This window comes from Ammospiza nelsoni, chromosome 11, assembly GCF_027579445.1.
Source record: "Ammospiza nelsoni isolate bAmmNel1 chromosome 11, bAmmNel1.pri, whole genome shotgun sequence".
Classification (NCBI taxonomy): Eukaryota; Metazoa; Chordata; class Aves; order Passeriformes; family Passerellidae; genus Ammospiza; species Ammospiza nelsoni.
The window spans coordinates 9,192,276-9,206,931 of NC_080643.1; the positions used below are offsets into that span (position 1 = coordinate 9,192,276).

At 48.5% G+C, this 14,656-nt stretch overlaps 1 protein-coding gene across 3 annotated transcripts in view; it reads right to left on the reverse strand.

Moving 5' to 3' along the window:
* The window catches only part of MTMR14 (myotubularin related protein 14), a 30,785-nt gene extending 17,597 nt beyond the window's left edge, over positions 1–13,188 (reverse strand). For all 3 annotated transcript variants that reach the window (XM_059479874.1, XM_059479873.1, XM_059479876.1), the window contains exons 1-9: positions 13,011–13,188; positions 12,791–12,936; positions 8,362–8,470; positions 7,256–7,331; positions 6,473–6,533; positions 5,834–5,956; positions 5,235–5,308; positions 2,423–2,493; positions 1,742–1,816 (exon numbers count right to left, since the gene is read on the reverse strand). In XM_059479874.1, the coding sequence (XP_059335857.1) occupies positions 1,742–1,816; positions 2,423–2,493; positions 5,235–5,308; positions 5,834–5,956; positions 6,473–6,533; positions 7,256–7,331; positions 8,362–8,470; positions 12,791–12,936; positions 13,011–13,139 (864 nt within the window). In that variant the 5' untranslated portion in view covers positions 13,140–13,188. The remainder of the gene's footprint in view (positions 1–1,741; positions 1,817–2,422; positions 2,494–5,234; positions 5,309–5,833; positions 5,957–6,472; positions 6,534–7,255; positions 7,332–8,361; positions 8,471–12,790; positions 12,937–13,010) is intronic.
* Between the last annotated feature and the right edge of the window lie 1,468 nt (positions 13,189–14,656).

Consider the following 14,656-nt stretch of genomic DNA (forward strand, 5'->3'; position numbering starts at 1 on the left):
AAGAGAACTCCAGTATTACAGGACAGGCAGGTGAAGAACATCAGAACAAACCCAAGCTTGTCACTTGACCATCATGTCACGAGCAGATGCAGGGGAATTCAGTGGTTTGATCAGAATCAGGACTAGCTCAAGGGAAATAAGATAGCACTGGCAAGGAAAAAAGCAGAGTGGGACACATTTCATGGCAGAAGTGTTAGTGGTGCAAGTGACATGAGACCACAAGCAACAGAACCCTTGCTGTGTGCCTGCATGTGTGCACATCTGTGTGTAACCACACTGAAGACTAGAGTCAGACACAGAGCATATTGCTCAGCCATGGAGCCTGCAGAGCCACAAAACATTAGGGAAACGGGGAACACAGTCAGCCTGCAGCAGAAAAACACATAATTACAAAATCTTTTATCTGCCCAATTCAATCCATCTTCTGCTTATTTTAGAAGGCATCATCCAATTATCCAGTCTGATCTCTCTGTATCATGAACCAAAAAGTTTTCTTCAGTTGCCCCACGTAAAGCCTGAGGCTTGCACTTGGCAACATCTTTGCCCAGAGAAACATCTCAAATAGGGGTGACAGCTCATTACTCCTTTGGCAGCATGTTCCAGCAGATTATCCTCAAAAGTAATATGCAAGACTGCTTGTCCTTATCTGAAGGCTTGATTTCAGATGCAGATATTGCTTCCTGTGCAGCTCCTCTTCCCCAGATTGAAGAGTGCTTTAGAATTACTATTTTCTCCCTAAAAATGCACTTACACATTAATCACCTTAGTGATTAGCGCTAAACAGACTGAGAACTTCAGTTTTGAGTGAAGCATGTTCTCCAGGCCTCAAATAATTTCTGCATCTATTTATTACACCCTCTTCAATTTTTAATATCCTTTTTAAAATACGGGCTGCTCAGTATTCTAGTGAACAAGTTTCTAGCCATACACGAGCTCTACTTCTATTAGTTCTGCTTCAACTTTTCTGTGATTCTGCTTATGCTGGCACTTAAACAATATTTACATCACTGACAACAAACAGTGGCCCAGCACAGGGAGCTCTGCTGGTTCGCTGGTGCTTCCAGCCACAGGGCACAATAATGTGACATGCTCCAGCACAGTCAATCCCCACAAAACCCAGCAGATCCACTGACGTGTGAAATTGAGCATACTAATCAGTACTATAAGGTGATACTCCCTGTTGTGAATAAAGGTAGACTTTGAAGCTTGAGCAAACAGAAGAGTTCAATTACTGTTTGCCACGCTGTCCATAGTACAGAGTGAGACCTGCCATGGCCAGTTATGATTATCTGCTCCTCTCCCATAGGAAGGCACCTTGCATGCCCATGAAGAAGGTGCCCTTGGCTCTGCCCACAGAGGAGTCTCTCTCAAGACTTCCCACAGCCAAGGCAGTCTGCCCAGGGCAGGCCCATGTTGAGCTGAGACTGAGAACAGGTAATACTGCTTTGTTTCCTGTCTTGTTCCTTACCTTTGTTAACAACCTATCTCCCTAATGGATTGCAAATTTTTGAAAGCTACAAAAAAGGTTTGACTTTACAGTCAGCTGCCTTGGGGCACAGCAAGCCCCAGAGCTTTTGGGTACAGGATTTCCACTGCTCTGAACTGTCAAGCAGCCTTGCCCCCACTGGGATGCTATGAAGTGAGCCAGATTACAGCAATAGGAGCAAGTCAGATTTCAAACCTCTCCTGATCCTTCCTGAATGCATCCCTGACCTCCCACAGAGACATCCACTTTGCTCACCTGGTACTCGCTCCAATCAATATTCAGAGACTGGGTCAGAGAGACTGGGATATTTAATGGAGCATCTACATAGTCCTGTAAAAAACCCAGACACAGCTGGTCAGAGAAAAGTCACGACTCAAAGGGACTGAGTTCCAGAAAAAAAAAACCCAAGACAACAAATGCCAAATGGTGCATGAGAAGAAAACATCTCAGCAAAGCATCTTTGGATGCAAAGTCCTGAAGAGGTAAGAATAAACTCAGACTCTTGGAACGACTAATGGACCAGAGGAGCTTTTATGTGCTCCCAACAGTGAAAGCTGGGCATATTAGTCTCTGAATTTCTATAAGACTGCCCCACTCAACCATCCTCTCAGGAGGAGACAAAAAGTGAACTGTCTGAAGGCAGTTCAGAACTGAGAACCAAGGCTATCAATAAGGTCAGAATTCAAAACTGGGAGCAATCCGTATCTTCCATGAGAGGTCGAGCATCCTAGACTTCAGGATAATGATTAATTTATCTTACATATTAATTTTACAATCAATAATTTAGTACATTCCGTATCTGTTTTGTTTGTCCTGCTGATTTCCTCCTTGTGACTAGAAATAGGCACATGACATACAGACCATCACTGAGGAACTGGGAGGCAAGACTTAAACCCAGTAAAACACACAGCTCTCCATTTTGTAACATCCATGTACCTGTTTCCAGTTAAATATGAGACCTTCAGCTGTATAATCCCGGTCTTTGTAGTCCTTAAAAAATTCACAGCCTGCAAGAAAAGGAGATAATGAACAACGATTCAGCTAACTGGTATCTAACTAGTGAAGTGCCTGTGGGACTAGGAGTGCTGGCAGCCCCAGGCTCCAGAAATCCAAACCAATCAAAACTGCTGCCTGTGGGAAGAGAAGAGCAGTAATCCTCAGTACACTGTGCAGCACGGCCTCCAGCAACAACAGCCCAGGGCACTCAGCAGTACAGACACTCACACAGCAAAGGGCAAACTCCAGCTACAGCAAACGGGGAGCTTGAGGGACTGATTTAATTTTTTCCTGAACAAAAGGTTTCAGCAAGGTGCTTTGTTTTGCAGGGCCTTGGACTTTTGCACAGATCTAAGGCATCAGCTTGACATGCTGAGTGAGAAGGAGCCACCAAAAGAAGGTGCTGGCAGAGCCCCAGGGAAAGCCAATTTTCACAGGGCATCTGCTGCAGGCAACAAGAAAGGGCTCTGTCAGAGGGGGCTTGATTTCTCTCACATTTAAGTCTTCTCTTTCCAACATGGGATTTACCCTATCTGAAGGAAGGAGGTACATAACCACTTCCAAGCTGTCCCTCAAGCCCTCCTCTACTGAAGTGTGTCCTTTGGCTCAGCTCTTCTCAAACAACCATTTGAAGTCTCTGCTGCAAGCCGCAGTCACTTAGTCACAGCTGAGCAGCACCATTAGCACTGCAGCTGCCTGCAGGCGACAGAAAACACCTCTGCCAGCGTGCTGTGCACACCTCAGCAGTGCCACAGCACCCAGACACCCCTGTGGCAGGCACAGATATGGAGAGAGATTCCCACCCTGCAAGTCACAAGTAACTTCAATGGAAAAAAAATTAAGGGAAGAATCTGTGCAAGGATAGGACTAATCCTCAAATATGCAGTCAGGACACAGTCTGTCAGTTGAGATTTAACTCCAATTAGACAATGACTTCGTGCAAAGAATGGGGGATTATGGCATAAGTGTTGGCATCCACAAATACCAAAAGCTTCTACAGACACCCAATTTTAACTCAAGTCTTTCACTCCAGACAGTTCTCACTCTTCACTTGGTAAAATCTGTCTGGATGGCTGAGCCCAAAGAGTGGTGGTGAACAGAGTTAAATCCAGTTGCTATCTGATCCCCAGGTTTTGTGGTGTTCCCCAGGGTTCAGTATTGGGGCCTGTTTAATATATTAACTGATGACCTGGATGAGGGGATCAAGTGCACCCTCTGCAAGGAGTGGAGTCACCAGCCCTGGAGGTATTTAAAAGACAGGTAGATGTGGCACTCAGGGACATGGCTTACTAGGGGACTGGGCAGCACTGAGTTAACAACTGGACTCAATTATCTTAAAGGTCTTTTCCAACCACAACAATTCTATGACTCTGTTTGGACACTGCCTTGCTCACCTAAGGCAAAAGGATCTCAGAATAACTTCAGAAACAAATTACAAAACATAAATTCTTTCAGTGCAACCCTGGAAACATCAATAAGAATGTATCACAGCATTTGGCCAGTCACTAGAGGGGTTGCTGATCCTTAGATGTGTATGCCTTAGATTTAACAGAATGACAACATTCCCCCATGGACCAGCTCTGCTGAAATCAGGCAACATCTGCAGGGAGTATTTGCAGTTTTATAAGGTTTATCTCTAGTGTGGCAGTGAAGAGCTGCTAAAAGAAATCAGCTGTCCCAGAGGGCAGAAGGGGAAGGACCACCACTGAATAATATTGCTTACCATATGCAGATCCCCACACAGAAACAACTCTGCAGTTTAACCCTATAGAGTCACTTCTTCATTCCTTACAGCCCTACATAAGACCTGTGTACACAGTCTTTGTCATGTTCCAAGTCTGCTGATGAGGGCAGCAGCAACACGTATCTGTGTTATGTACTACAGAAAGCAGTAATACTCTTATTTCTGTATACCTGGCAACCTGCATGGCAAACTCGATAAAAATCTTCACGCGGCTTCTATGAATTGTCACTAATTTCTGTATAAAAGGAAATATACCTTCAAAAAAATCTTTAAGAGCAATAACTAGCAATCATGGAAGTCTGGGTCTGGATCAGCCACCAGAGTTTTGCTGGTTTTTTTCTCCTCTCCCTTTCTTTGTGCATTAGGGAGAAAGGAGAGTCTGCAGACAGACCTCAGCACAGCAGCCTCCCATCTGATCCTGTCGCCAAGCCTGACATCAGCAGGCAGCAGGAATATTCAGTTCATCAGTAAGAGTGAGTGACCCAGCAGTGGTTGCTAGGCACAGGGATGGATATAGCCAAGGAGACAGGCTGCAAAGGGCTGCCTCTGTTGAACACTGCAGGCTCAGGTGAACTCTTCTGCAAGCACTGAGGATTTCTTACAGTGGAGCTCTGGAACACCAGACTAGAAATTACCCTTAAGAATTGGGTCTTTACATAACAAAGAACAAGATATGTATTTTGCATCAAGTAGTAGTTTAGAGTTGCAGAGGTGTCAAAGGCCATCTTAACCAGCTCCACCTCTGGGACTTTTCCTCTGTGCTTGAATTAATAAGGACTGCTGGGAAATTATTTTGCCACCTCAAAGAGTGCCTAATGCTGACTCACTGCCAGAGCATCCAGTTCATTGCACTGTTCTCAACTTAAAGGAGTTTTTCTCCAGAAGGAACACAGGAAACATTCAGCAAGTCATGGTCATTTACATATACACACCCAGAGTTATTTCCCAGTGCCCAGAAACAGACTGTCACCTGTCCCTTGTGAATCCCTCTGGACATCATTCCTGTACCTGGATATGGGATGGAGAGAAGTGTGAAATCAGCATAACGTTGAGCTTTGTCCACCTTCTCAGAAGACGTCACACTGCACAGGACAAAAGGAGAACAGCAGATATTTACAGAGTGTTTTTTGCACAGACACCAGCACCCAAAAATCTACCTGTTGCATCTCCCTGGGTTATGACTTGACTCAGCTGCGAGCAGGGGCAGAACTTACTCAACACATCCACATAAATAGGTACAGCCCAAAATCACTAAGGCTTTTCTCTAAGATAAGTGGAAGAAACAGCTCTCTCTGTTCCTATGCACAGAGGGCTCCGTTGCTGTCTCCCTTCTGAAGGGGTGACTGTCTCATTACTATAAGATCTACAGGGAAAAAGCCACTCAGACTGCAGAAGACAGATGAAAGCAGCTATGTTGCCCATTGATACAGTTTTCCGTGCCCTAAAACCTTGTGGTTTTCTTTACAGCATCAACTGTATTCTGCTGTAGAATTCTTCCAAGGACTGCTCCCAGGATGCTGAGTCCACACCTGACAGCAAATTCACAGGTAAGGGCTACACTAGCTGCAAACCAAAGCCTGCACAAAAGCAAAAGAACCCAGACTCACTTCAAGCCAAATTTCACCTTCTTGTTTTCCACCATCAGGTCACAGATGTATCGGACAGACAGGTATCGAAGCAGCTTGATGTCGTGCCCTCTGACCTTGTCAAACAGCTGGGAGTCTGCATTTCTGCAAGACAGAATGAGGCAAGCAAGGTGAGCATGGAAGACTGACCAAGGTGAGTCTGATTCTTCCCAGATGAGCCACAGTTCTTCCCTGAACCACTTCCAGCCATAAGCAGCAGAGCATGAGCCAAGTCAGACTCTGCAAACTGACACTGCAAGCTTTGTGCTCATGGTCCCTTCCCACATCTCACTCTGTTCTGCAACAAACACATAAGATACAACACAATTTCTACAGCCTGAAGATGTACTTTTAGGTGAAGTAAACACAGCCACACCCTTCAAATGCATTTTTAATGGCTCTACATATTCCTGTGTCCGGCCCTTTCTCTGAAAATAAATTAGCAAGCTTCAGCCAGCCATTAATACTCAAGACTCTTTTCCAAAAGCAAGGAATGTAAGACCCTGAGCCTGCTGATGGGTCTCAAGCCTGTGCCCAAAACCCAAACTAGGAAAGAGCAGAAATGAATGGCTGAGCCAGTCAGCAAACTCCCTTTTCCTCACCCCAATCATTCATACAAACCTAAACACAGAGTCTTCTTCAGAAATGTCTTCTGCATCTGCCCAAGCATCATCAGAACCTCCTGCAACAAAGGCATTAAGAAGTGAAGCTTTTGTGAACCAACTTGATCCTCAACCCGACAAGATACATATACAAACAAAAAGGTCATGGCTTAATGCCTTCTCTTCACACCTAAGTGTGGTTCCCCATAATTCCTCTTCCTGAAAATCTTGTTTTCTAATGTAGCCCACACTCCTCGTCATTGCAAAGTACCTGGGCAGGTCAAACCCATAACTGAAAGCCAGAGGACTCCTCAAAAATGGTATGCAGTGCTTTTTTAAGCCAAGCTTCAGCTCCCACACCATAGACACCCACTACTCCCTGAAGAGCTTTCCCTGGAGGAGTCCAGTATATCTCACCATTAGCAGCACTGATTCCCAATGATTAGTCAAGCAACAGCAAGTTCTAATCCTCTTTCCTTCATTATTCCCATCCCCAGTGTTTGGGAATTGCTACCCTGAATCCTTTGGGATGCCTTTATTTGCCTATATATTTCCTGTAACTCACTCTTCAACCTCAAGCTCTTTCCTCACTGAGGCTCTTTTGAGGTGTGGCACTGTCCTGTATACAGTGCTTGGAAATGGACATAAGGTTTCATTCTTTGCTCTGTTATGCTAAGCCTGATACAAGCAGCCCATGCTAGAGCTCCCACTGGTTTTGGGAAGAGCTTGCTCTCATGTGTAGCTCTGTCCCAGCACTGACCAGCCTCACCATGCAGACAGTGACAAATGGCTCCTCACTCACCAGAGAAGATGTAGTTGTAGCCAGTGCGCCCATAGAGCTCTCCCCAGCCAGCCAGTGTTGCTGATCTGCAAATATGCTGGAGGAAGATTTTTTTATTAATCACACAGGCTCCAGGAGTCCTTCCCTTATCATGCCTATTTGCTGTCAGGTTACATAGAAAGGTTGGTATCTACAGCTATCACCTCTCAGCTGTCTGCCCTTCAACCCTGGTCCAGGATTGAGTTCTCCAAACACAGCAAACTCCCAAGTGCCTTTATCTGTAGCTAGTTTTTAAATTATATTTTCATCTCCAGTTCTCCAGTGCATTAATACAGTCAGTTCCTGCCAAGTTAGCAACACATGCTCTGTGAATACCCTGCTTGAGCCTTATTTCCACATTCCTCTGGATGAGATTATGGATGGTCCCAAGATGACTCTGGGCAGTTCACCCCTGCAAAAAAGGTCAGCAGATGCAGCCCACAATGGCTTCAGTCAAGCCAGATTAAAATTGTCACAGGTATGATTTTGCTATTCATACAGTGTTTCTAAATTCAACTGAGAAAACTGAATTAAGCTACTTAAATTCTAAATTAGACTATTCCTAAATGGCTTCAACACAGTTTAAGTAATTCACATAAAAATGAATCTAATTTCACTTTCTTACAGATCCCCATGCAGACAAGCCCACACATTCATAAGACCATTTATGCAATCTTGCTTCCCAAGGGAATAGACAAAGGAAACTTCTCTGGAGAGAGGAAAGTTACTCAAAGAGAGCTGCTGGGAAGAGTAAGGGACAAACAGGGACAATAATTATCTTTCCCCTCTGAAATGCCAAATATCATAAGGATTTCAGAAGGGATGTACATAGGAGAAAAGAAAAAGCTAGCCCTTTGGTGCAAGGCTCATGATTTGGTTGGGGAGAAGAGCCTGAAATGCCTACAGACAACCTATGCAGCCTAGACAGCAAACGCTACCTGCTACTACAGGCTGCCTGCTTGCACCTAAGCACAGATTTTTACACCATTTGGAAAAGTGACAAGTGACTGAAGGCATGGCTGCACAGTTCAAATGGCAGAGAGAAAGGTCATTTTCTCAGCAAACACAAGTAACCCATGAAACTTTACCTTTCCCTTGTACAGAATGACTGGGCAGACAAAGCGTCCTCTACACCTGGCCATCTTACTCCGGTTGATGAGGTCCTGCAGTTTGCCCACCTGCACAGTGCTCTCATACCTAGGGGGCAGAGACTCAGGTCAGTACAGAGCATCTTCTCACACACCTTTCAGCAGAGCCACCACAGAAACCCTGGGCTGCAATCCCATCCCTTCCCCTAGAAGTCAGCTCTGAAGTTAGTAAGCATGAAAACACTTTGAGAATTGCTTCTGCTGCTGTCCAAAACATTTGGACACTTTTCTGTCTCCTTTTCTTTATTTTGAAAGACCAATGCACAGTACATGATGGCACCATCAGGAACTGGCAAACATGAGCACCACCAGTAGGGTCTGCCACAGACTAACATGTGGATTACTAGGGAAGGACACTCAGTGCCTACAAAAATATATGTTCTGTTTTCCCTGCTATCACCTTTCCATTCAAAACCAGCTCAGCACTACCATCACAGTGAATTCACTATCAGAGGGATAGTTATGCAAGAAAAAAAGAAATATAATGGAAAATCAAATCTTGAACACTCTGTGATCCTCAAGCATTTGTGTTGCCAGGTAATTAAGCAACTAAATCATCTAGTGGGTTGAGCAGGGTACTTAAGATTAATGTCAGCTGCATCTGCAGAGATACATTTTGTTTGGTTTTCTTGTTGAAGTTAAAATAGAATTGTGTTTCATATTGGGAGACATTTTGGAAACATGTTAAAATTGCTCCAGTTTGTCTAAGTATCATCCTACATTGACAGGAATCCACACTCACTTCTGAGCTACACAGACCTCAAGGAGGAACTGTCAATGCAAAGACGACTAGAGCTGGAATTGAAGAAGCATCCAGAGTGATATATTAGAAACCAGGTTAAGTCTGGACATACAAAACTGCATGGCTATGCACCTGGAGATGGTTAACAAGAATTTCCAGGCAGCCTTCCCAGTAATGGAGCACAGTGTAAGAGGCAGATGAACTGCCTGATCTCTGGATGTTAATACATTATCCACATGGTAAATCTGAAAAAGGGGAAAAATAAGATCATGGGAAATTCCCTAGAGATGCAGAAGTACCAGCATTGCTGAGCAAAGCACAGGCTCTCAGCTGAGATAAAGCATCTGATTCTGGTGACCCACCCCTGCCTGAAGAGGCACAGGAAGATGAGTAGGAGAGTCTATGCTGCAAGGGAAACCACCAGGGTCAGATGGAAAGGGCAGATGAAGATGAGCAGATGCACAGCAATATGTGCATCAGGGTGAAGGAGAGCACAACAGAGGAGGAGAACTCAAACACAAAGGACAACACTGGCCTAAGAACAAATTAATACCTTTACAATGGAGTTAATGAAAGTTGCTAAACTTCAGAATCACTGAGAGTGTGGAGCAATGTACCAGCAGCTGCCATTCTGGGAAGGATTACAAAAATAACCTATTATTAAAATGGAAATCAACCTGTTTATGGAAAATATTATACAAGGTGGTGCCAGTAGAAGCAGTGAAACAGAACACAAGACTTCCAAGTACTTTTTTTTTTTTTTAATAGAAGGATTTGGTTCTCAGAATTCATAGTGGTGGTTTAAGTTTTTTCATGTTTTCCTGCATATACAATTATTTTGCTGTTCAGCTCCAAAGACCTTTGACACATACCAGAATTTAAAGAACAAAAACCTAAGCTAATCTTCTTTAAACAATGTGAACACGAGGGTGCTAATTGGAAAGGCAGGAAAATGTGAGCAAGAGTGAGAAGAGATGACTTCACGTATAATTCCCAAGACCAAACTATTTTGAAACTCAAAAGATTCTGATGCACAGATTTGGCTGTGGGGCTGTTTTAAAATGAATGCATGCAATTAGAGAGATATATCCTGCCCTCTGCTCCAGTTTGTTTCCTTTACAAAAGCAAATATAGAGGAAAACAAAAACTTAAATGCAGTGTTACCAAAATAGCTCCACGGCACTGCTTCCAAGACGATGAGAGTTAGAAAAACTGAAATACCCGAAAGACCAGAAATTATAAGAGAAGCACCTCTCTGGGACTTGAGACAAGACAAAAGGTGTCACTCACTGCACTTCCCTGGAGAGGTTTCTGCAGCACCTGCAGATGAGTGTGAGCAGCTTGGCAGGAGCCCAGGACAGAGTGAGCAGGAAGCCCTGCACCCTGCTGGGGACATGCAAGGATGAGCCCCTCTCCCAGGCACACCAGCCCTGCTCCTTGGGAAGCCTGCAGACACACTGGAGAGACCCATCTGCCAGCAGCCATGGCTGTGCTACAAATAAGGCTCTAAGATCTTCTAATTTCAATAACCACCCTCAGTAATGCAAGAGATGAACATGGTAAAACAAACACAGTTGTATCAAGACTCCTGTAACAAGGGGGAAGCTGCTCTGAAGAACAGGTGTAATGCTTTTACAGGATTAGTGATTAAATGCAGCATAAATGGGAGTAAAATCTAAAGCAAAAGGTTCAAAACACACAGAATTCCTCCTGCACCTGCCTGGATTTCAGAGTACTGTTAGCAAACTTTGATCAAGCAAAGTCCTTTCTTCCCCTAGCTGCCCAGCTACAGAATGAACTGATTTGGGTTAAAAAATATAAATTTTTTGCTGTTTCCTCACATGGCTCCAGAAGCAGCTGTACGGACAGAAATGATGGTACAGCAAAGAGTTTGTACATGTGAAAACTGCTTCCAAAGCACCTCGGTATTCTCGGAGTTGTGACGCTTCAAGTAGATCTTACCAGCTGATTAAAAACACTACAAAGATAAAAACAGGAGCATTCAAGGCCAGGTTGGATGGGGCCTACAGAAACCTGATCTAGTGGAAGTTATCCCTGCCCATGGCAGTAGGGGTTGGAAGTGGATGATCTTTAAGATCCCTTCCAACTCAAACCATTCTGTGGTTCCACAAGAGGCAGCCAAAGAGACTCAGTCCTGGATGGAGTGCTCTGCTCACTGGAAGAGGTTCTTTCCTTCCATAACACAAGAAGTGCAATGGTCTCTACTTCTTAATTATTCCACAGGAGTAAAATGATTAAACTTAAACCCAAATTTGTCTAAAAATGACTTGGCAGCTTTTACAAAAATCATCATGCTGCAATCAGGAAGTGTAGTCTGTTTTTGTGACTCTCAGACAGTAAATCAAAACTTGCCAAGAATCAGTATAAATACAGTTAATTGTCACTGCTGGCTTGCAAAGGTCACAGAAGAAAATGGGGCACCAAGTGTAAGTACTCTTGTTTTGAATACTTGTCAGAAAAATTAAGCATCCTTTCCTCTTGCAAGAGCAGGAAAAGCAGAAGCATTCAGTTTCTCTTTCCTAAAGCTTCCCCTAGTTACACTTAACAGCTTCAAACTTCAGTTTCCTGTTTTTTGCAGCAAGGGGTTTAATCTTTTCTAGTCTCATCAACTGTCAGGCAGAAGCTCTCCCACCTGGCAGTCAGTTGTGGCTGGTTTCCAAAGACCCCCTCCTACAGCACCCAGCCTACGTGTCAACACGGCAGCTGATGGTTTTCCTTCCTCAGGCAAAGCAGCTGGACATGTGAGAAGGACTTGTTGACCCTCCTTTTGAACACATCACTCTTGTGATGGACACACAGTCCAGACTGCAAAACTGCATTATGTTTTGCTGAAGGAAAAGGTAAAAATGAGAGGCTGTGGTTGGAGCTGGAAGCAGGAGCTCATACTCAGCCAGAAGCGAGACCAACGTGATCCTGAATTTGTGGGTCAAAGTCCAGAGATGTGTTGGCTCAGATGTGCACCAAACTGAACAAGTGTTTCCCATTAGCTCACTAAACCTCAGTGCCCACTGACCCCTTCACCATGGTGGAGAGAGACAAAATAATCTGGAACCTGGTCTGGAATGACAGAAATATCTGTCTAGGCAGTCTTGTCTGCCTAGCCCCTATCAGACCCCCTGCCCCGAGATGATTTGCAGACTAAAATTTCCCACATCAGAGGCCCTGCTGCAAGACCACAGGTACTTCATCAAGGCGGGGAGAGCATCACACAGGCTCGCTCACAACCCTGAGCCTTCGGGCAAGCTGCAACACAACAATCACCAGGAGCCAAGGCTGTGCTCAGGTTTGCTCCAGGGCCACATGCATGGGAACTGGTGCTGCCCTGGAGCACCCCCGTTTCCTCCACAGCCCCCGAGTAGCAGGTTCAGCTTGGCAGCTTTCCCCAGGGCGGCCCAAGAGCCCTGGGAGGAGCCCCACGGGAGCCCCGGCAGGCAGCGAGGGGAGTCCCGGGAGCGGTGACACCACCGGCTATAATTAGCGCAGCGCAGCCCGCAGGGCTTCCCCGGCCGGCGGGAGCCTCGGAGCGCCGGGCGCGGCAGCTCCCCGGGACAACAACTCCGCCGGGCGCCACTGCCCGGGACGGGACACGGGAACCGGGGGCCTTACGGGTCACGGCTGGCGCCGGCGTCGCGCTCCAGGAGGACGATGTGCCGCGGATAGTGGGCGCAGACCTCGCCGTGCACGTTGGGGATCACGCTGTAGCGATAATCGCGGCCGAAGAGCTCCAGGCACCGCCGCTCGATCCGCTCCACCTGCGCAGAGCCACCTCTCAATGCCCGCCGCGCCGCTCCCCGCTCCCCGCGCCCCCGAGCCCCGCTGCCTTTACCTTGGCAGCGGCGACACCGCCGCCGTCCTTGGCGCGGTACTGTGCCCGGGAGAACTCCAGCAGCAGCTCGGCCAGGGAGCGGTCCCCGGAGCCCGCCGGGGGGCAGCCGCGGGCCGCCGCCGCCGCCATGCCCGCGCCGCTCACCGCCGCCTCGGGCCCATCGTCCCGCCCGCCGCTTCCGCCCGCCCGCGACGCGCCCCTTCCGCCCGCTCCCGGCGTCATCGGGGCGCGCCGCGCTCCGCCCCGGGGTACCGAGCCCGCTCCGGGGGTACCGGGCTCTGCTGCGGCCCCGCGTTTACACCCGCAGCGAGACGCGGCAAACGCTGTCAGGCCTCGCTGAGTGGGTCCGACCGTGGCGTTGGCGGGCGTGCCCACGGCGCTGCCCTAAAAAAGGATCCCTAAACGGGTTTTAGTTAAAGAAGCCCCTCCCGCAGTGTGGTCGCACGCACTGAGCCGTGGCAGAGAAGCTGCGGGGTGAGCGGTATTGCTGCCCGGACACGGCTGAGGACGGCACTGGCTCGTGTGCCCGGGCAGTGCCACGGAGCCAGCCCGGGCTGCGCGTGCCGAGGGTGACGGGCAGTGCCCGTGCCCAGCCGGAGGCACACGGCTCCTTGGCTCTTGCAGGGGAGCACAATGTGGTTGTCATCTGCATTTGTCTGATTTGCAAATCAGCTGCGAATCTTCACAAACATTTAATGACAGCCGAGTTCAACTGCAGCCAACGCGGTGCATCTCGTTGCCTGAGAATGAAACTGGCCCGACACGGTTTGGTCTCTGCTGGGTTTGGGACGGCTGTGATGCTGACGGGGCGGTGGCAGGATTTCTCACGGGCACCTGCCGGCATACAAATGCTGACAGCCTGTGTGACACTTCTGGCATAGCCGTTTACCCCAGCCCTGCCATCCACCACACCTAGCCTGGTGCACGCTGTGCACCCCAGCCCTGTCACCACATCTGAGCTGGCACAGCCGTGTACCTGGCCTTGCTGTCAGAGATTTTGGGTCGACTCCTGCTGCCCCAGAGGGGGCGCAGCCACAGTGGTGACTTGCTCCGTCCCCGCCAGGAGGGTGGGGAAGGTTTGCTACCCGTCCCGGGGCTACGCCGGCACCCCGCGGGCCTCCCCCGGCCTCGTGAAGGGTGCGGGGGGATGGACGCGCTCCCTGCGGGCGCACTCCGGCCAAAGGCAGCCCCGCGAGGACCTTCCAGCACTTATCGGAGCCAAGCCCCGGCGCTACCCCGGGCGGGGTCGGTCGGGGGAAGGGTCCTGTCGGACCGGGGGAGAGGAATGGGCCCGGCGACCCGAGCCGAGCCAAGCCGAGTGGATGCGAGCCGAACCGAGACGAGCGCAGCAGAAGGCGGCGGAGCGGTCCGATCCCCGGGGGGCGGGCTCGGGGGGTCTCGGTTCGGCTCGGGCTGGGCTGGGCTGGCCGGGGCTGGCGGGGTTCTAGCCCGGGCTCGGCTGGGCTCGGCTCCGCAGTGGCGGGGGGGCGCGCGGCCGCGCGCGCGCGGCGGGAGCGCGCGGGGCGCAGAGGCGGCAGCCAAGATGGCGGCGCGGGTGTCGCAGGGCCCGGCAGCCCGCGGGCGCTCTTAGGCCGCGGCCCCCCCGCCCCGCCGACCCCGGGCGGGCTCCCCGCCGCCCCGGCCCC